General features: G+C 44.8%; 1 protein-coding gene across 4 annotated transcripts in view; it reads right to left on the bottom strand.

Annotated features, from left to right (window-relative positions):
• Positions 1-12,388: 12,388 nt before the first annotated feature.
• The window catches only part of LOC132573653 (lipase member M-like), a 36,285-nt gene continuing 27,406 nt past the window's right edge, over positions 12,389-21,267 (bottom strand). For 2 of the 4 annotated variants that reach the window (XM_060241274.1, XM_060241272.1), the window contains exons 8-10: positions 19,245-19,316; positions 16,863-16,934; positions 12,389-12,785 (exon numbers count right to left, since the gene is read on the bottom strand). In XM_060241274.1, coding sequence (XP_060097257.1) covers positions 12,552-12,785; positions 16,863-16,934; positions 19,245-19,316 — 378 coding nt within the window. In that variant the 3' untranslated portion in view covers positions 12,389-12,551. The remainder of the gene's footprint in view (positions 12,786-16,862; positions 16,935-19,244; positions 19,317-21,267) is intronic. The other 2 variants (XM_060241276.1, XM_060241275.1) reach the window with 2 other exon arrangements.

Below are 21,267 nucleotides of genomic sequence, written 5' to 3'. Positions count from 1 at the left end.
AAGCTGGCACACAAAGCACATTATCAAATGTATAATTTAGTCCCGGAAAATGCACTGTGCCTTGGCAAAGCACGTCAGCCTCCCGGCCGTCAGCTCAGCGTACAATTTTTTGACTGGCCGGTCTGGTGTCCTGCAACTACTCCTCCTTGCAGCAAAACATCTGTGTTGCTCCGAGCCAGTTCTCACCAGAGTTGCTTGCTGCGTCCTTGAAGACGGCTGCCGGGAACCTCTGGTTCGGGAGGACTCATCTCAAAAAGAGATGAAGGGTTAGCTGTTACTTTTCTACCGGGTAATGGATCAGAGTTGTCCACTAAGATGGTGACAAACAGAATGGACTGCCTGCCAGAGTCTCGAAGCGGCAGGAGGAAGGTGGCGGGCCTAGCTTGCCTGGGAAATTATAGATGTTTGTACACAAATGCTAGAAGTGTTCAAAGTAAAATCGGTGAGTTGGAATGTTTAGTGTTGGGAGAAAATATAGACATTGTGGGAATTTCAGAAACTTGGTGGAATGTGGAGAATCAGTGGGACACGGTGATTCCTGGATATAAGTTATATCGGAAGGATAAGGAGGGAAGGGTTGGAGGTGGGGTGGCTCTGTATGTCAGAGAGGCCATACGGTCCAGTAAGACTGAGGTCAGAGAATTAGATTCCCTTCTAGAAATGCTTTGGGTTGAAATAGAGGGCCCAAAAGGAAATTTAACGATAGGAGTTTGTTATCGCCCACCAAATCAAAAGATAGAGGACGACTATAATATGATGGAAGGCTTAAAGATAGTGGCTAGACGTAAAAACTGTGTTGTCATAGGTGATTTTAACTACCTGCAGATTGATTGGGTCAATATGTGTTCTGGTCGAGAGAAAGAGATTGAGTTTCTAGATGCTCTCAATGACTGTGCTATGGAGCAGATGGTCTCTGAACCTACCAGGGGTGGGGCGATTCTGGATTTGGTCCTAAGTAATGCCCAAGACTTGGTGAGAGATGTAAAAGTGATCGCACCGCTTGGGAGCAGTGACCATAACGTTATTGATTTCACCATTTGTATAAATAGAGAGTTGCTCCAAAAGACCAGCACAACCACGTTTAACTTTAAAAGGTGTAAATTCTCTGAAATGAGGAGGCATGTGAAGAGGAAACTGAAAGGAAAAATAAATGCAGTCCAAACCCTTGGGGAAGCTTGGAGGCTATTTAAAACCACAATCCTAGAAGCTCAGATAAAATATATACCACATGTTAGGAAAGGAACAAACAGGTATAAGAGAAGGCCTGCATGGTTAACAAACAAAGAAATGGAAGCTGTAAAAGGTAAGAAGGACTCCTTTAAATGGTGGAAAGCTAGTCCAAGTGAGATTAATAAAAGGGAACACAGGCTGTGGCAAATCAAATGCAAGACTGTGATCAGGCAGGCAAAAAGGGACTATGAGGAGCATATTGCAAAAAACATAAAGACCAACAATTAAAATTTCTTCAACTATATTAGAAGCAGGAAACCAGCCAGGGAGGCAGTGGGGCCCTTGGATGACCAAGGGGTCAAAGGATTACTGAAGGAGGATAGGGAAATGGCTGAGAAGCTGAATGCATTTTTTGCCTCCGTCTTCACTGTGGAAGATGAGAAGTGTTTGCCTGCTCCAGAACCACTTATATTGGAAGGGGTGTTGAATGACCTGAGTCAGATTGAGGTGACAAGAGAGGAGGTCCTACAACCAATAGACGAATTAAAAACTAAGTCACCAGGTCCGGATGGCATACATCCAAGAGTTCTAAAAGAACTCAAAGTTGAACTTGTGGATCTTCTGACAAAAATATGTAATCTTTCATTGAAATCTGCCTCTGTTCCTGAGGACTGGAAGGTAGCAAATGTCACCCCCATCTTTAAAAAGGTTTCCAGAGGAGATCTGGGAAACTACAGGCCAGTCAGTCTGACTTCAATACTAGGAAAGTTGGTAGAAACCATTATCAAGGACAGAATGAGCAGGCACATTGATGAACACAAGTTATTGAAGAAGACTCAGAATGGGTTCTGTAAGGGAAGATCTTGCCTCACTAACCTGTTACATTTCTTTGAGGGGGTGAACAAACATGTGGACAAAGGAGACCTGATAGATATTGTTTACCTTGACTTCCAGAAAGCTTTTCCTCATCAAAGGCTCCTTAGTAAGCTCAAGAGTCATGGAGTAAAAGGACAGGTCCTCTTGTGGATCAAAAACTGGCTAATAAATAGGAAGCTGAGAGTGAGTATAAATGGGCAGTCTTCGCAGTGGAGGACAGTAAGCAGTGGAGTGCCGCAGGGTTCAGTACTGGGTCTCATGCTCTTTAGCTTGTTCATAAATGATTTGGAGTTGAGAGTAAGCAGTGAAGTGGCCAAGTTTGCAGATGTCACTAAATTGTTCAGGGTGATGAGAACCAGAGAGGATTGTGAGGAACTCCAAAGGGATCTGTTGAGGCTGGGTAAGTGGGCGTCAACGTGGCAGATGCAGTTCAATGTGGCCAAGTGCAAAGTAATGCACATTGGGGCCAAGAATCCCAGCTACAAATACAAGTTGATGGGGTGTGAACTGGCAGAGACTGACTAAGAGAGAGATCTTGGGGTTGTGGTAGATAACTCACTGAAAATGTCAAGGCAGTGTGCAATTGCAATAAAAAAGGCCAATGCCATGCTGGGAATTATTAGGAAGGGAATTGATAACAAATCAGCCAGTATCATAATGCCCCTGTATAAATCGATGGTGCGGTCTCATTTGGAATACTGTGTCAATTCTGGTCACCGCACCTCAAAAAAGATATTATAGCATTGGAAAAAGTGCAGAAAAGGGCAACTAGAATGATTAAAGGTTTGGAACACTTTCCCTATGAAGAAAGGTTAAAATGCTTGGGGCTTTTTAGCTTGGAGAAACGTTGACTGCGGGGTGACATAATAGAGGTTTACAAGATTATGCATGGGATGGAGAAGGTAGAGAAAGAAGTACTTTTCTCCCTTTCTCACAATACAAGAACTCGTGGGCATTCAATGAAATTGCTGGGCAGTAGGGTTAGAATGGATAAAATGAGGTACTTCTTCACCCAAAGGGTGATTAACATGTGGAATTCACTGCCACAGGAGGTGGTAGCAGCTACAAGCATAGCCAGCTATACACACACACACACACACACACTATGGCTAATAGCCACTGATGGACCTCTGCTCCGTATTTTTATCTAACCCCCTCTTGAAGCTGGCTATGCTTGTAGCTGCTACCACCTCCTGTGGCAGTGAATTCCACATGTTAATCACCCTTTCAGGTTTGCTTATATAGGTATGCTTATATTATTTATGTGTAAAGGAATTATTGTATCACAACACCTACATTTATTTGAGGAAAACGTTATAAAATACAATTGCTTGGACTATTCTTGGCTGAAAACCCGAACTCCGTATTATTGCAAGAAAAGGTCTTCACTCCTAATTTGCTCTACCAAGTTTCTTAGCTAATTTCCCCATTAAAAATAAGAGACTTAAAAGCATTGCCTGTAACAGAGGCTCCTCCCCCTCCTGGTCCCTGGGAAGGGAGGGAAAAAGCCAGCGCTTCCTTTGCCCAGTTCCCTGGATCCCATGGGAGAAATACAAAAAAAGCACCCTTAAGACCAACAAGTACTAATGTTTTAAGCATATTGTAAGGGTTTTAAAAAATATTTAGTCGTGTCCGTATCCTTTAAAAAGTTTATATCTCTGCTACCTAATCTTAAATAGGTACACCCATGGCCCAGCCTGGCCCAACAAGGTCTCATTTATGTCAGATCCATCCCTCATAACAAATGAGTTCGACACCACTGATTTAGTGTGTGTGATCACAGCCCTAGAGTTCTTTTTGGGTCCCTGTCAAAAAGTTAAAAGATAACTAAGTCATGGAGATATATGAACAAGTGAACTTGCAAGCATAGTAAAATATAATGCCCTTTGAGATTACTGTATCGAGGAAACTCCAGGAGGATATGTGCTATCATGTCAATCTTACCTAAGGGACAAGGATGGATTCATTCTGAATAAGGATCCTCTCTCTCTCTCGGCTTGGCTTCGCGAACGAAGATTTAAGAAGGGTGCAATAGTCCATGTCTGTTTTGCGATCTGAGGCTAGGTCAGACCACTGGTGATGGTTGATGCGACAGGTGCCAAGGGATTTCTTCAAGGAGTCCTTGTACCTCTGCTGGTGGCTGACAAGACCAATGCGGGACGGGCAGGTCCGGCCACAGTGGCTGCAGGGAAAAGTCTGATTTAGGGTTGGTGCTGTAGCAGTGCGATTCTTCCTCAATCTCCTTTTGTCCTCAAGACCAGCTATGCGTGCGTTCTCAAAAGAAGAGACAGCCTGGTGGACGGTGTGCCTCCATGCTTTGCGATCTGAGGCTAGGTCAGACCACTGGTGATGGTTGATGCGACAGGTGCCAAGGGATTTCTTCAAGGAGTCCTTGTACCTCTTCTTTGGTGCCCCTCTATTTCGATGGCCGGTGGAGAGTTCGCCATACAGAGCAATCTTGGGAAGGCGGTGGTTTTCCATCCTAGAAATATGCCCTGCCCAGCGCAGCTGCGTCTTCAACAGCAGTGCCTCGATGCTGGTAACCTCCACCCGCTTGAGAACTTCAGTGTTGGTCACAAAGTCACTCCAGTGGATGTTGAGGATGGTGCGAAGGCAGCGCTGATGAAAGCGCTCAAGGAGTCGCAGGTGATGACGGTATAAAACCCACGATTCGGAGCCGTAGATGAGGGTTGTCATCACAACCGCTTTGTAAACATTGATCTTTGTGCCTTTTTTCAGATGCTTGTTGCTCCACACTCTTTTGTGCAGTCGGCCAAAGGCACGGTTTGCTTTTGCCAGCCTGTTGTCAATCTCCTTGTCAATCTTAGCATCTGAGGAGATGATACACCCCAGGTAGCTGATCTGCTGGACTGTCTTCAGAACTGACTCACCCACAGTGATGCAGGGAGGGTGATAATCTTCCTGGGGTGCAGGCTGGTGGAGAACTTCTGTCTTCTTCAGACTAACTTCTAGGCCGAATAGCTTGGCAGCCTCTGCAAAGCAGGACGTCATATGCTGCAGAGCTGATACCGAGTGGGAGACGAGTGATCCTACTCCCCAGGGAATGAGCTTACCCCTCATAACTGCTGAGGAGTGAGCATTAAGTCTGGCCAGAATGAACATTCCTAACAGGCTTTGGGGAGACACTAATAGGTGTAGCAAGGAAGAGTTTTTGTGAGTGGAATACCAAAAATTTGGGCTGAATAGGTGCAGTGTGCTCTAAAGGCAGAGCTTTGGTGATTGATTGATTTTACATGACTTCTCCCCAAAGCAAGTGCTGCATGAAAACCCAGGGCCTGGATAGTGTTTGGGTTAACATCAAGAAGAGCCGGCAGTTTCTCAAAGACAGTCTTAAGCCACATTGACCTGTAAGAGTCTTCTTTCAGGTAGTCCTTGTTGCTTATGTATGACTTGGTGAACTGTCTGAATGTTTCTAAGCAAGCCCTTGCCTCAAGGAAAGATTGGCCAAGTTCTGACAGCATGTGCCATAGATGAATCTTGGCGAACTATCTAAATGTTTCTAAGTAAACCCTTGCCTGAAGGGAAGATTGGCCAAGTTCTGACAGCATGTGCCATAAATGAATCTTGTGTAGCTCATAAAACAACCTACACAGAAAATGGTCTGGGAAAAAACCCATGAAAACGAGGATGAAAACACCACCTTGCCAATAGATTAGAAAGGCATTCCACTGGCAGCAATGGGGCAAAAAAAGGGACGCTGTGTGGGAAGGCCAAGTAGACCAGGCCTCCAATAAAGGAAAGTGGGAAAAAACAAGAGTTGGGTTTTATACCCTGCTCTTCTGTATCCTAATGAGTCTCAAGGCAACTTACAATTGCCTTCCCCTCCTCTCCCCACAACTGTGAGATAGGTGGGGCTGAAAGAATCCTGAGAGAACTGTGACTGGACAGGCTTCATGCGGTAGAGTGGGGAATCCAACTCAGTTCTCCAGATTAGAAAATGCTGCTCTTAACCACTGCATCACACTGGCTTGGAGTATCTAGGAGTCTGCACCCATTAGTTGTGGAAAACCTAATGGTAAATAATCCCACAAGAATGTGGAGTGTTTGCACTTAAATAAATGCCAAAGATAAGTACATTCAGGGCTTTTTTTGAGCAGGAACGCACAGAAATGCAGTTCCGACTGCTTGGCATTAGGGGATGGCCTAATATGAAAATGAGATCCTGCTGGGCTTTTTCTACAAAAAAAGCCCTGGGTAAAACAATGGTGATATCAGGGGGTGTGGCCTAATATGCAAGTGAGTTCCTGCTGGGATTTTTCTAGGTAAATTTAGTAGTATGGAAAACTAATTTTGTAGAACACCAGAAGCCACACACACACAAAGCAGGGCCTCCACGCTATACTGGAGGCATCTGAGATGGTAATAACTTCCAGAGACACAGAGTCAAAAGGGGTGCCATGAGAAAAAAAGCAATGCAGAGACCATCAGAATAAATCACATAAGCTCTGTCTTGGAAAGAAAGAAAAACAAATCTGGATATCCCTTACCCAACTGAATGCCTTCTTGGCATTTAAGAACAAGATACATTTTATTTTATTTTAGTGATGTAGTCTATAAGATTTACAACTCTCCTTATGCTTGAGTTAAATACTGGCCAGGGAGAAAGCCACGTTGATCATTGTGTCATGTTCTACGTGGCCTCGGACTATGAGTTCCCTTCTGGATGTGCCAGGAAAAGATAAAATGGGAAAGTTGCTGTTCAAGTGTATGCGTGGGAACAATACTAAAAAGAATCTGAAAGATTCCCCTTGATGAAGCTGCATGTGAAACACATAGGAGTTGTATAATTATTAAAGTTTCTATTCCCTTGACAGGAACTCATTTGAATATTAGGCTGCACCCTCTGACATCACCAATGGGGCTTTTTGTAGAAAAAACCCAGCATGAACTTATTTGCATATTAGGCCACCCCTGACACCAAGCCAGCCAGAACTGCGTTCCTGTGCATTCTTGCTCAAAAAAAGCCCTACTTTGCACCATTTCATCTTTTTGTTCTTCCTCTGGGCTACTGATCACTTTGCTCAGTCCTTCCCTGAAGCAGGATTCCCATGGTAAAGATCTAAATTGAAATTCAGTAAGCAGATAGGTTGATAAGGCTTTACATCTGCTTGTTCTTTCCCTTCTTTGGAGATTAACACTATATTTGATTCTAACCAAGAGACAGAAAGACTTTTACCCCCAAAGCACCTGATAATAGCGGCCTGCAAAGCCATTGTAACTATCTCCTTAAGAGATTGGTGGAGCTCAGTTGTCATTACATCAAGCCCAAGAGACCTTTTAAAAAAGATTCTCAGCAGCATTGACAATTTTCTTTAACAAGATCAACTGATCCATAAAAGCCTTCTTCTGTCAATGATGGTAATTCTGAATTACTGAGAAAGGCATGAATTTCATTTTCTTTGGTGTTTTACCTTAATCTAAGCTTTCATAGTCATATTTTGAAACAACTGTACAGGATCCCAGATGATCTTGTGTGGAAGGAAATAATAATGTAAGGAAGAGGGAGCAAGATTTCAGTGGTAAGCATATGCTTTGCATTAGGAAAATTTCCATACCCTGATAACTTACAGTATCATGTGCTGGGGATGGAAACTTTCTTTGCTTGAGAACCCCCAAACAATTCCCAATCAGAAAAGACAATATTGAGCTAGATGGATTCTGTATAATACAGTTTCCTATGTTATATTTTTAAATAATGGTTTTCAAATCCTGTTATTCTTATTTCTAAATGTTAAGTTAATTGAATCAGTTATCTTTACCCTATACTCAACTAAGACAGTCAGTCTTTATTATGGCCATTTGACCAATCATGTAACACATTTACATCTAAATATAATAATTTATTTAGAGTTTTTTTTAAAAAAATTATAAATCAAAATATGATTGCTGATTTTGTCAAACTAAATGATTAGGACTGTGTTAACACAACCTAGGCTGTTACACCAGGTATATTATGATTATCATATTACATTATTCTAGCATATTTGCAAATACCAAAAGTTAAACTCTTCTTGCAACCTGTTGATGACAGATCTCTTAGCTGTTTCAAAACAAACACTTGCTTTTCATTAGTGTTTGTTACTCCTTCCTTACAATAATTATTGATACCCAGCTGATCATTTGGCACTCAGTAACCCTTTCTATTAAGAAAGACAGTTACATTCTTTAAATAATTCAGAAATATCTTTACCAATGTATAGTAAACTACAGGTTATTCATATACAGAGGAGAGGAGAACTATCCCTGGTGCCCAGAGATTTTTGCAGAAAGATGGAATAAAACCTAGTAGAGTAATTTTTTGTGAATGTCAATATGTCTATTAAACAAGCATATTCAAACTTACAGTTGCTGTGTGTGTTCCTCTGTCCAAGCCTACTCATTACCCAATTCCAAATACAATATCTTACAGCCCATAGTCTGCTTATGTACCAGTACACCATTATAAATGGCCACACCTATGGGAACACTCGATGTCAAAACTGTGTGCTCTTTCCATTCCTTTGGTGCACTGAAAAACACACATCATTCCAATCTGATTATACTGATTATTTTGATGATGTACAGATCTCTCAAGATATAAGAACAGTTCACATAATAAATAAATATAAAACAATCCAAGGCTGGAAAGGAAAGACTGGAAAAACTCAAATTGCACACACAGTTCTGGCAAGGATTATTAGTTGAAGCTGTACCATGAGAAGCAAGTCAATCCCAGAATTAGAGCCCACATATAGCTTTGGTTTCTTTTTATACGTATGAAGAATCAGCCATGAATTGTAAGCAAGAAGAAGAAGACTGAAGATTTATACCCCACCCTTCTCTCTGAATCAGAGACTCAGAGCGGTTTACAATCTCCTATATCTTCTCCTCCTACAACAGACACCCTGTGAGATGGGTGGGGATGAGAGAGCTGTTACAGCAGTTGACATTTCAAGGAAAGCTCCTGCAATAGCTATGGCTAACCCAAGGCCATTCCAGCAGGTGCAAGTGGAGGAGTGGGGAATCAAACCCGGTTCTTCCACTTAACCACTACACCAAACTGGCTCTCACAGGCAGGGCTGGTCCTGCCACTTGGCAAACTAGACAATTGCCTAGGGTGCCAACCTTCTGGGGGTCATGAATTGGATCCCTCATGTGACTTGGTGATGTTATCGGTGGGGAGGCACCAGAAGTTAGCCTTTTCTAGGGTGCCAGACAGTCTAGGGCTGGCCCTGATTGTAAGCAGCTGTCCAGACAGCATGACTAGCATAACAGGAATTGGTCTGTTCTCTATTCAGAAACATGGATTTTGGCATTTCTTTCATGGTGAGCTAAGCACAGAAGATGGAAATATTCCCTCATCGATAACTATACTAATGCTGTTCAGCTCATACAGCTTCCTCTTCCTTTATCATATATATATCACAGTCAATTCTTAAACTTTCTTGGCATTTTCCAGTCACTGGAGCAGAGGTCATCTAGTGACATGCCAGCTTGTGGTCTCTTCACTGCTGTCATTTCAGCCTTGGTCTTTAGACCATGCTTATACACTCAAACGTTCTTTTCATTACTTGGACAGGTGCTTTACTTATAAATTACCTGTAGTTACATGAGGTTGTTTTTCAAGCTGCTCAGATACATACTTTGTGAAATTTTTCTGTCTCGTTGACAAATTGCACAACACACCCAGATGCCACACAGCTCACTGGGCCTAGAAACAACCTCTACACAACTTGACCAGGTCAAACAGTAGCTGCCACACAGCTCATCTGAGTGACTTGCTACAACACAATGTTTACCACACCCAGAAGCCACACTCTGAGTGCATTCGCGCTACACTAAATAATGCATTTTGCAACTGGATTTTTGCTATTCTTACACAGTAAGAATCCAGTTGCAAAACACATTATTTAGTGTAGTGTGGACACACCCTCTTTCAGGAGTGATAGCTCACTCCAGTAGATGGTCACTTCTCTGCTAACTGCCTTTCTCCATCTCAACAGTCTGTTTTCTCTAGAAACTTCTTTATAAATTCTCTCTTATCAAGAGAGAAAATGCCTCAGCTTCTTTTTCTGGCTATTTCTCCCTCCTGGAGTTCTCTTCCTCCTTCTGCCTGTTGCCAGGCAACCACTTTCTCAGCCTCACTGTAGGAAGCAGTTTCTCTAGAGAAGTGGCTCCCAATGGCACCAGGGACCGGTTTTGTGGAAGACAACTTTTTCATGGACCAGTGGTGCTGGGGTTTTTGCTGCCCCAGGCTGTCCCCCCCATCCCATCCCTGCCGCTCATGGGGGTCTTTAAATGAGGAGTAGGCAAAGGTCACTGCCCCACTGCCCCTTCTGCCCACCTGGGACCCAGGTGGATGAAAGATGTAGTGCTTCAGAGCGAGGCTGTGCTGCTTCTTTCATCTGTCTTGGTCCCCACCAGGCAGAAGGTGTGGCGGGGCTGCTCTGCTCATTCTGAGGCTGCCTCCCCTGAAAGGTACCAATCCATGGCCTGGAGGTTGGGAATGCCTGCTCCCTGCTCTAGAGGGCAGTGTTTTTAGGCTATGGTACACTATGTAGGCAGAAGAATCTAACAGTTTTTAATAATAACATTTTGTACAAAGATTATGTGTGTGTATATATATATATCCTTTTATAATAAAAAACAAGATACAATACTTCAATAATTTTTTTATTACTCTGGAGGAGAATAATCCTTTTAAGGGATTCTTCTTTTCTGGTGGACTAAAGGCTGGCAACTGAGGTGACTGGATAGATTGATGGCTGTCTAAATCCTTGCCAGACTGTTGGTGGTTACAGCTGATATATAGCAACCCCATAGAGTTTTCAAGCTAAGAGATGTTCAGAGGTGGTTTGCCATTGTCTGTCTCCATTTCATAACCGTGATATTCCTTGGAATAATCCCATTCAAATATACTAGCCAGAGTCAACCCTGCTTAGCTTCTGAGATCAAAACAAGATTGGTCTATCCAGATCAGGGCACTAGCATCCCCTCAAAAGGTGGAACAGAATAATAGCTTCAGGAGTAGGTGGGACTTTGGTATTGGTCAGGAGCAGAAAAAGTGAAAGCTCATTTTCACTCAGCCTAGTGTCTGATTTTAATCATTTTAAAAATCAGTTTTAAATAGAAAAGGATCTTCCATTGAAGTGCTGATCTTTTTTTGCCTCACCTTTCTGTCCTTTCCCTCCCACCTTTGGGGGCAGAATTACATATCACAAGGGAGGTATTTCATCATCTTTGCCTTCCACTGTATAGCTGATCCAAGACAAATGTGCCAATAAATTTTATTTGCGTGTTAATGACACACACATCTGAAAATACTTGAAACTGTATACCAGTTTAGTGAGGGTTAAATGTTCATTTGTATTAGCTCATATATAAATTTTGTTGCAAATATTATAATATCAATGGAAGATTTATGTCTGAGTACTGTTGCCATGTGAAGGGACCTATGGTTTGCTTTATAAGCTAACATAATATCACACAATATATGAAGTAGAAATGTTTTTTCCCTTCATAAGTTTTTTTTAAAAAATCAATACAACATTAATAATGCTTTTTTATTATAACAATTTGGCTTTTCCCCTCTTTTTCTCTGCCCTTTTGTATTTTCAGATAATATCACATCATCAGTGTTGATTATATATTTTTATTTTCCAGATGTGTTTCTGAGAGCTACATACTATTTCCCACTGAGAAAGGCTCTTGAGGCCACAATGCATATGGTCTTGTCTTGATAATTTGATATTTATCATCAATTTTGTGTAGGAAATTATAACAGCTTATGTAAAGCTTATTCTTGATGATTCTTCATGTGGCCTAATATTCAGGACCTATGTTTTTAATTACATCATCGGGTATACAGAATAAATATATATTTCTTTTGATACAAATTCCATTTGCTGTAGATTGACCCTTGAAGAATTTTTTGAGTTCCCACTAGTCTACAAAAGTAACCTTATAGCATCAGTAAGGGGTTCTCACCACACCACACAACACTTCATATTTCAAAGAACCACATCTTAACTTTCAGTTTGATTAAAAAGTCCACACCCAGATCAAGAGAAGTTCTCATCCAGATAAACTCAACTCTATCAAAATGATCTTCAAAGTGGCTTTATATCTTTGGATCTCTAGGCCTCCAAAGGTTTCTCTTTCATCATCTTCAACCTTATTTGAATTTTCAATGCAGGAAAGGAGAAGGATTAACTAATATGGCTTAATAGTGGCCATATTTAGTGAAGCAGTTCAACACCTTTAACAGCAATATGCCAACATGCTAATACACCAAAAGGATCTCTTATATTATCCTATAGTATACAGAGATTTGTCAATATGTAGGAAAATGCAGTTTTAATACAAATATTGCAAAGTGACATGTACAACCAACACTCTTATCAGTCCCATGATTAAATGTTTCAAAAAGACCACTTCAGAAAAGGTCAGCTGGTCAGTATGATCTTAAAACTGTCTGCTGCTGTCTGTCCCACTTCTGCTTTGGATTACACATGGTGCCTCATTAGAGCAATGATTTCATTATACATGTTCTGAGGTGCATCCAGACCCCAGATGAAATCTAGGTGAGCCCATTTTGGAACTGCTTTATGGAATACAAGGTTTTTAATCTGAGAGACTAAGATAGCAACATCTTCTGGGTCTGAAAGCAGGTCTTGTCCTCCAGTCCATACTGCAGTTGGTACATTCATATCTTCTATCTTATATATAGGAGGAGTAAACTAGAAAAAATATGTATAGCAAAAAAAAAAAATCTGTTCAGTTTCCCTCATTTTTTTTTAAAAAAAGAATGACTAATCCATATTTCCTTTTAAAATTATAACAGTCTTTCATTCATTCATTCATTCATTCATTCATTCATTCATTTATTCGGCTTTATTAGGCTGTCCTGAGCTGTCTGCTATCACAGTTGTACCATCTTTACTAAAAACTGATGATGCTGAAGTGGTTACAGATGATAAGCTTGAAAATTGCTTCCAGTGGACAAAATATTTGACTATTGTTCAGTTCCAATTAGGGCTGTGCATTCGGTTTGGGATTTGCCAAATATTTGCTGAATACCTGCCTATTTGGTGGTATTCGGATATTTGGCTACCCAAATAGACTTTCCCTGCCTATCTGTATAGCCAAATAACCCAAATCAGTATTCAGCAGGTATTCGGAAAGTCCCGGGGGGGGGGTGTTAGGAAATTGCTACTAACTTGGCCTTTCCCAGCAATCCTGGGCTTCTCTGGGGAGGCCCCCTGATCCAATCACAGCATATTGCAAAATGCATGGCTTGGAAGGGATGGTGTGCTACTGCAATGGCCAGCTCACCTACCTTGCATGGGAGAGGGAAGGGAGAACCTGCAATTCAACAATAGAATTGCATGTTTTTCCCCTTAATCCTATCACAGAACAGTTTCTCTTCAAGCTGTTCTGTCCATGGACAGAGAGAGGGTATTTATATTAGGTCTTGCCCCCTATCCTGATCCTACCTGTGCTACTGCTGCCACTGATGCCAGAGAAACTGTGAGTGTGAGTTGTTGTGCCCTTGGCTCAGTTGTGCTCTGCTCTACTATCTGTGGCTATGCCTGCTGCTGTTGCTGGCTGGACTGACCTGACCTGAGGAGGACCTTTAAAAATGACATTAACTGGTGAGATCACTCCTTTTTTGTTTATTGGGTGGATTTTATTTTATTTTATTTTAAAAAAAACTTTGTGTTTTTCTCCTGCTTTTGGTGGGTGGCTGATTGCTGGGTTTTCTATTGGACTGAGTTGTTGGGTGGTGTGGGTGTGGCTCTGGCCTGGCTTAGAGTATTTAATTTAATTTTTCTCAATTTTGCTGGAATTTTTTTTTTGTATTGACCTGTTGAATTTCTGACAGGATTTGGTGACCTGACCTGTTGAATTGCTTAATTTATCAGCTTTTTGATTTATCCTTGTTCTAAGAAGAAACATGCTAGCAGGGTGATCACTCACTACCTAGCAGAGCTGACTGCCAAAGCGCATCCCTTTTTTGAGGTCAAGAGTCCTGTTTTGCAGGGGCTGTTCCAGGTTTTGGTGCCCTGGTGCAAGGTTCCTTGCCACACCATGATGAGCAGGACTGTAGTACTGAATCTTTATAGGGCATTGAAGTCCATGGGGAGGGAGAATTTGTCCCATGCTGCAGGGGCAACTGTTCACTTAACTTTGGATCTCTGGACACGCTGCAGTTTGCACAAAGGGTATCTGTCCCTGACTGTGCACTGGCGGCAACACAGTGAGGTAGATGGGTGTGGTGATAGCAGTATACAGGGTCAGGGCTGCTGGGTCAGCTATTGAAAGGCCTTGCTGCATGCTGAGCTAATCAACACACTGCACACAGCAGACAATATCAGTGCCATCATCCGTAGGAGTATAGAGGCTTGAGTAGGCTGTGGAGATGTCTCCACAGGCTTCATGGTGACAGATGGTGGCACAAACATGATTGCAATGACTGAGTGTGTGAGCACAATCCACATTTCCTGAGCAGCTCTCCTGGTGAGGGGCGTCAGTCATCCTGTAAGAATGATTACATCTCTGTGACCTGTGAGTACCTGCTTCTCCTTATGAAATGCTAGCACATTGTGAGTCACTCCTCCCACAGCAATAGGGACACCTATTTGCTGGAGGAGAAACAGACAGTGACAGGCATGCCAGATCACAGCCTGATCAGTGATTTCAGCATTTGCTAGAACTCCACCTGTGCTATCGTGGAACTGAGAGCAGCCCTGGATGCCCTGATCAAGGAAAGCGGGGTCATTCCAGAGGAGACCCAGCTCACCCAGGAGGACTGGTTGACCATCTCTTAGACTGCATAGGTTCTTTCACCCTTCAGGATCTACACAGAGATACTCTTATCTGACATGGCAAGCATTGCACTGGTCATTCCCATGGTCCACATGGCCAGTGAGAAACTGGCCCAGTTTCTGGTGTGACACAAAGACCATGAAGACATGCTTCCAGCAGTGAGTGCGTTCATGAGAAGGCTGCAAGATGGGCTTGAGCACCGTTTTCAGGATCTCATGAAGCAAAAGGCATACATGTTGGCAGCCATGTGTGACCCACACATCAAGGGCAAGGTTGCTGAGCAGGCCAACAAGTTCAATTGCTGGAGAAATGAGCTCTCCCAGTGGGTTGAGCACAGACAGGCCAGGAGAGCAAATTTGCCATGAGCTGAGGAGATAAGGGTTGAAAGCAGTTCCTCTTTTGCTGCTGCTGTTCATCCCCCACCTCCCCTGCTAGGCAGCATTTCCCACAAGGCTCTCACTGCAAAGATTGCTGAGATGGCACTCCTTGGGTGGATTGCTAGCCCCTCTTGGAGCAGAGGGGCCATGGGAGCAGACACGGGTGATGCAATGCTCCTTGAGGAGCCCTGTGAGCTTCAGAATACCTGTGCACTGAACTACTAGGTCTTTAAGGAGATGGTCTGGCCAAACCTCTCTGCCTTGGCCCAGGCATTCCTCTCATGCCCACCAACAAGCGTTGAGAGCAAGTGCATCTTTTCCCATGTGGCCAACATTGTTTGCCCACATCAAGCAAGACTGAGTCCCAGGACAGTTGTGTAGTTGGGTCTTCCTGAAAGTCAATATGCCACTGTTCAACTCCCCAGGCATGGACTCTGAGGGTGAATGAAGTGACTATCTCATTGTGCCTGCATCTTCTCTCAGTCTGGTTTGAGAAGTTGGGGAAACACTCTTCCCAAAATGAAAATAAGAGCCCAAAGACATCCCAGCCCAGTAACCATTCTGATGAAGACTGGTGAATAAATGCTTCTGAAGATCCTTCCTTTGCAGTAAAACATGTATTCTGAGGTCCCCCATTGAGTGTCCTAGGATGCTGAATGTTCTTCTCCTACTGATTTCTCAGTTTTGTGATTCTGAATGTAAAGAGAAAGCTATAAGAGGAAGAAGTGAAAAATTATATAGTTGATGTAGTTGGTCCACTCTGCTTGTGTTGTTTGGGACTTGTACGTGGCAGGGCAGAAGAGTTGGCATCTGCGTTTATTGCAACCCTGCTCAGAGTGTGTGTCATGTGGCAGCAAAACTGGCATCTGGGTTTGTTGCAAGGTCTCTGGTCTGGTACCAGCAGTGTCCATTGGTGAGAGTAGATGGATTTATTACTTCTTTCTCCAATAAAGATTCTCAGTTGTGAACTAAGGTATTGCTGTGTGTGGCAGTGCTTGTGGATCTCTTGGTCCAATGTTTTTGGGGCTGTCTTGGGGAGATGCTCCTGCAGGTACTCTACCCTGAAAGTTTGGAGGCTTCCCTCAACCCCCTCCCCCCGGCCACTTTAGAGAACCAGGGCAAACTGACACTTTCCCCCTCTATCATAAGGAACAATGGGGAACGGGGCAAGCTCTTTGAGGTCCCCTAGAATTGGACCCTTTGGCCCAATGTTTTTGAGACTTTGAGGGATCTCTTGGGAAGAGTCTCCTGCAGGTACCCTAAAAGTTTGGAAGCTCTCCCTCAAACCCCTTTCTCCCAGTCCCAGTATATACCCTACAGATTTTGCCATTGACTTCAATGCCCCACAGGATACAATGGAGTCAAATATTTGAGGATTGCTGAATACCTCCCAAATCAGATTCAGGAGCCAAATCTGATATTTGGAGGTATTCAGATAACTGAATACCATTGCTCCTGAATATCGCTGAGTCCAAATATTACAATTTTTTCCCTTTTCACAGCCCTAGTTTCAGTTTCTTCATGAATTCCATTCTCCCCATGTCTCCCTTTGTTGTTGTTTTTTTCATTTTTCAAAAGATTGTGTTTTTCAATAAATGCCATTTGCCCTACCTGACTGTGCTTTTCTTTATTCTTGACCTCACGGCCCCAGTCATAACCTTTAAATAGTCCACAGCGATAAATCTAATAGGAAGGTCAACAGATTGAATATTACTTTTTTGGAAGTACAATATGGACTCTGTCTTCCATTATATGGAGTGTGAGCTACAAGTTTTTCCTGTCATAGAGTGGATCTGGGTTTTATAAAACATTTATATGCCACTTCCTCAGAGACCTGCTTGAAGCTCACAAATTAAATGGAATGACATCATTAACATAGAATCATTAAAATTAATCACCATTGAAAACCCAGCCAATAAAACCCCAGAATAAAAAAAGCACACAGGCCCCCAGGAAGGTAAAGCATTTTGCTTGCCAAATAATGATCCTCACAGCTGTCCTCAGGCTAGAAAAAGACTGAAAAAAATAATTTAAAAGATTACCTCTTCAGTTAAAAGTCCGAGTAAAAATAAATGTTTTGATTTGGCATCTAAGGATGCCAGCCTCCAGGTGGGTAAACAAACACCTGGTGGGATATATTATATAGTAGGATATAAGTTTAAAGTAAATAAGTAAAATAAAAAACACTACAAGGCTGTTCTGTGTTTATGACTATCTCACCTTTCAACATGTAAGTATTCACACAGTATGCTCTATTTTTTAATCTAGTGAGAGCCAGTGTGGAGTGGGGGTTGATGTATTGGACTATAACCAGGAAGACTCTGGGTCAGAGCCCTACACAGCCATAAAGCATATTTGCTGACCAGTCACTGTTTTTTATCCTAAACTATTTAACAGGGTTGATCCAAGTGGGCAGCCGTGTTGGTCTGAAGCAGTAGAACAAAGTAGGAGTCAAGTTGGTCTTAAAGGTGCAACTTGACTCCTACTTTTCTCTAACAAGGTTGTTGTAAGAGTAGAATGAAGGGGAGGATACCATGTACACTGCCCTGAGTTCCTTGGAGGAAGAGTAGGAAAACACAAATTACTAAAATAAAATTATTATAATTCATATTCTGTTCTGAGCAATTCGGTGTTGGATTCTTTTGACTTGGTCTGAGTTTGTCTCTTTGGCAGAAATCAAGATTCTAAACCAGGGGTGTCGAACTCATTTGTTATGAGGGTCAAATATGACATAAATGAGACCTTATCGGGTTGAGCCATGTTGGGTTGGCCCGGGCCATGTGTGTACCTATTTATGATTAGGCAGCAGAGATATAAATTTTATAAAGGACACAGACAAACACAAATATTGTTTTTAAATCCTTAAAACATCAGCACTTGGCCTTAAAGGTGCTTTCTTTGTATTTCTCTCCTGGGATCCAAGAAACTGGGCAAAGGAAGCTCTGGCTCTTTCCTTCCTTCCCCAGGGGACCAGGAGCGGGGAGAAGCCTCAGTCAATAGAAGGAAGAGAGGCTTGGCTTAGTAGCTCTGCTGTGCAATTGAGAGAGCCTGGCAAAGCAAGCTATCTCTCCCCCACTTCCTCCCCAAAGGAGGAGCCTCAGCCAATGGAGAAAATAGAAGTTTTGCTCTATTGCTCTTGTGTGATTGAGCAAGCCTGGCAAAGCAAGCTGTGATGCAGAAGGAAGCAAGAGAGAGGGAGAAGGAAGCAGATGACAGAAGTTGCTTGGGGGCCTGATGCAGCCCCTGGGCTGCATGTTTGACACCCCTGTTCTAAACTGTAGTTTAATCCTGATTTAGAATTCCACGTAATGGAGAAGAAACAAGCACCAGTTTGTCTAGGCATCCACATTTGGACATAATGACAAACTGGAGTTGGACTTCCCAAACTAGGAAGTCTTCAAACATACTATATGTGAGAGAAGAAGAGAACATGGCCATCAGTCAGGTTCATACTTGATGTATGGACAGCTGATGTATGAATATGTGACCTTTCCAATCATCTTCAAATTGAGGTGGGAGGAGAGGCCTTATAAAATGATGACCATGATGACCATGTAAAATTTGCCATCAGCTGACCAGATAGGAATTATGAGAAAAGGACCTAAGTGTTCTGTAAAAATCTGAAAAGCTATGGTAGAAGTCTTTAATCAGGAGAAGAAACATGAGGGAATGGATTGCTTTATTCTTTTCCATCTACCAGGCATATGACAAATGTGTCAGGGAATCCCAAGATGTCTCCTTCCAAACTGCACTCTTGCTCACTAGTTTTTAGACCCAGATTTGCTTCCAAACAAGTAGTTTGACCCTCTAAAAATATCTTAAAACATTCCAACAAATCATCTGTGAATATTCAAAGTTATAGATGTATACAGTACTGAATTACTATCATTTTAAAAAACGTTTCTTTGTTGTATAAGACTGAGGAGCAATAATGAATGGTACTATGGTGAAGGTTGGAATTTACCAATTAATATGAAGAATTAATAAATATACCTGGCTCCAGTGAAATATATTCTGTGCAGATGTTCCAGCTGGTGTCCGAGCAACATACACATTTACTCGACTCTGAAAGACAGAAGGAATACTGACCTTGCTGAGTAACTCTATGAGTTCCCCAGTAGTTTTTTAAAGTAAATGTAGGTCTCCACCATCTCATCCCTAAGGAGTCACCTGGCTAGCCTGTGAGAGAGAGAGAGAGAGGAGGAAGTTTTGGAAGCATCCAGTTCTTTCTCTTCTTACTGGCTTCCTGGGCTGCCTGGAGTACATAACCAAGGACCTTCTTACCAGCCATGCCTTTGTTGAGGGACCAGGGGTTCAAACGTAGAACATCTGGTTAGTCTACAGAAGGGCCCAGATGTGATCCCTGTCATTTTTGGTTTTAATAATACAGGTCTTAGGTGACACGAAAGCCCTCTGACTGAGACCCGGGAGAGACAATGCAAGTCAGAATTAGGGTGGCCAGACCGTCCCGGTCTCCCGGGACATTCCCGGATCTGGCCACCCAATCCCGGATCCCGGGCTGCCTATACCGGGACCATTAAAGGTCCCGGTTTAGGCAGCCCAGGAGCCGGTGGGCCGCGGGCGCGGGCGGGGAAGGCGGGGAGTGAGGGAGGGAGCGTCCCTGCGCCTGCGCAGGGCCCCTGCGCACGCGCAGGGACGCTCCCACCCTCACTCCCCGCCTTCCCCGCCCGCGCGCGGGGCCCGGCGGCAGTGGTGGAGGCCTCTCCGTGGCCTCCGCTGGTCGCTGGAAGCCCTCCAGAGACTCTGGAGGGCCTCCAGCGACCAGCGGAGGCCGCGGAGAGGCCGTGGGGCACCCGGCGCTGGTCCCGGAAGGCCTTCCAGAGCCTCTGGAAGGCCTTCGGGGACCAGCGCCGGCCAGCGAAGGCTTCCCCGCGGCCTCCGCTGGTCCCTGGAGGCCCTCCAGAGTCTCTGGAGGGCCTCCAGGGACCAGCGGAGGCCGCGGGGAAGCCGCGGGGCACCCGGCGCTGGTCCCGGAAGGCCTTCCAGAGGCTCTGGAAGGCCTTCCGGGACCAGCGCCGGCCAGCGAAGGCTTCCCCGCGGCCTCCGCTGGTCCCTGGAGGCCCTCCAGAGTCTCTGGAGGGCCTCCAGGGACCAGCGGAGGCCGCGGGGAGGCCGCGGGGCACCCGGCGCTGGTCCCGGAAGGCCTTCCAGAGGCTCTGGAAGGCCTTCCGGGACCAGCGCCGGCCAGCGAAGGCTTCCCCGCGGCCTCCGCTGGTCCCTGGAGGCCCTCCAGAGTCTCTGGAGGGCCTCCAGGGACCAGCGGAGGCCGCGGGGAAGCCGCGGGGCACCCGGCGCTGGTCCCGGAAGGCCTTCCAGAGGCTCTGGAAGGCCTTCCGGGACCAGCGCCGGCCAGCGAAGGCTTCCCCGCGGCCTCCGCTGGTCCCTGGAGGCCCTCCAGAGTCTCTGGAGGGCCTCCAGGGACCAGCGGAGGCCGCGGGGAGGCCGCGGGGCACCCGGCGCTGGTCCCGGAAGGCCTTCCAGAGGCTCTGGAAGGCCTTCGGGGACCAGCGCCGGCCAGCGAAGGCTTCCCCGCGGCCTCCGCTGGTCCCTGGAGGCCCTCCAGAGTCTCTGGAGGGCCTCCAGGGACCAGCGGAGGCCGCGGGGAGGCCGCGGGGCACCCGGCGCTGGTCCCGGAAGGCCTTCCAGAGGCTCTGGAAGGCCTTCGGGGACCAGCGCCGGCCAGCGAAGGCTTCCCCGCGGCCTCCGCTGGTCCCTGGAGGCCCTCCAGAGTCTCTGGAGGGCCTCCAGGGACCAGCGGAGGCCGCGGGGAAGCCGCGGGGCACCCGGCGCTGGTCCCGGAAGGCCTTCCAGAGGCTCTGGAAGGCCTTCCGGGACCAGCGCCGGCCAGCGAAGGCTTCCCCGCGGCCTCCGCTGGTCCCTGGAGGCCCTCCAGAGTCTCTGGAGGGCCTCCAGGGACCAGCGGAGGCCGCGGGGAAGCCGCGGAGCAGCCGGCGCTGGTCCCTGGAGGCCTCCAGAGGCCAGCGCCGGTATCGGA

Source organism: Heteronotia binoei, chromosome 6, assembly GCF_032191835.1.
Source record: "Heteronotia binoei isolate CCM8104 ecotype False Entrance Well chromosome 6, APGP_CSIRO_Hbin_v1, whole genome shotgun sequence".
In the NCBI taxonomy this organism is placed as follows: Eukaryota; Metazoa; Chordata; class Lepidosauria; order Squamata; family Gekkonidae; genus Heteronotia; species Heteronotia binoei.
The sequence above is the reverse complement of the archived record's forward strand: the minus strand, read 5'-3'. Positions and strand labels throughout refer to the sequence as shown.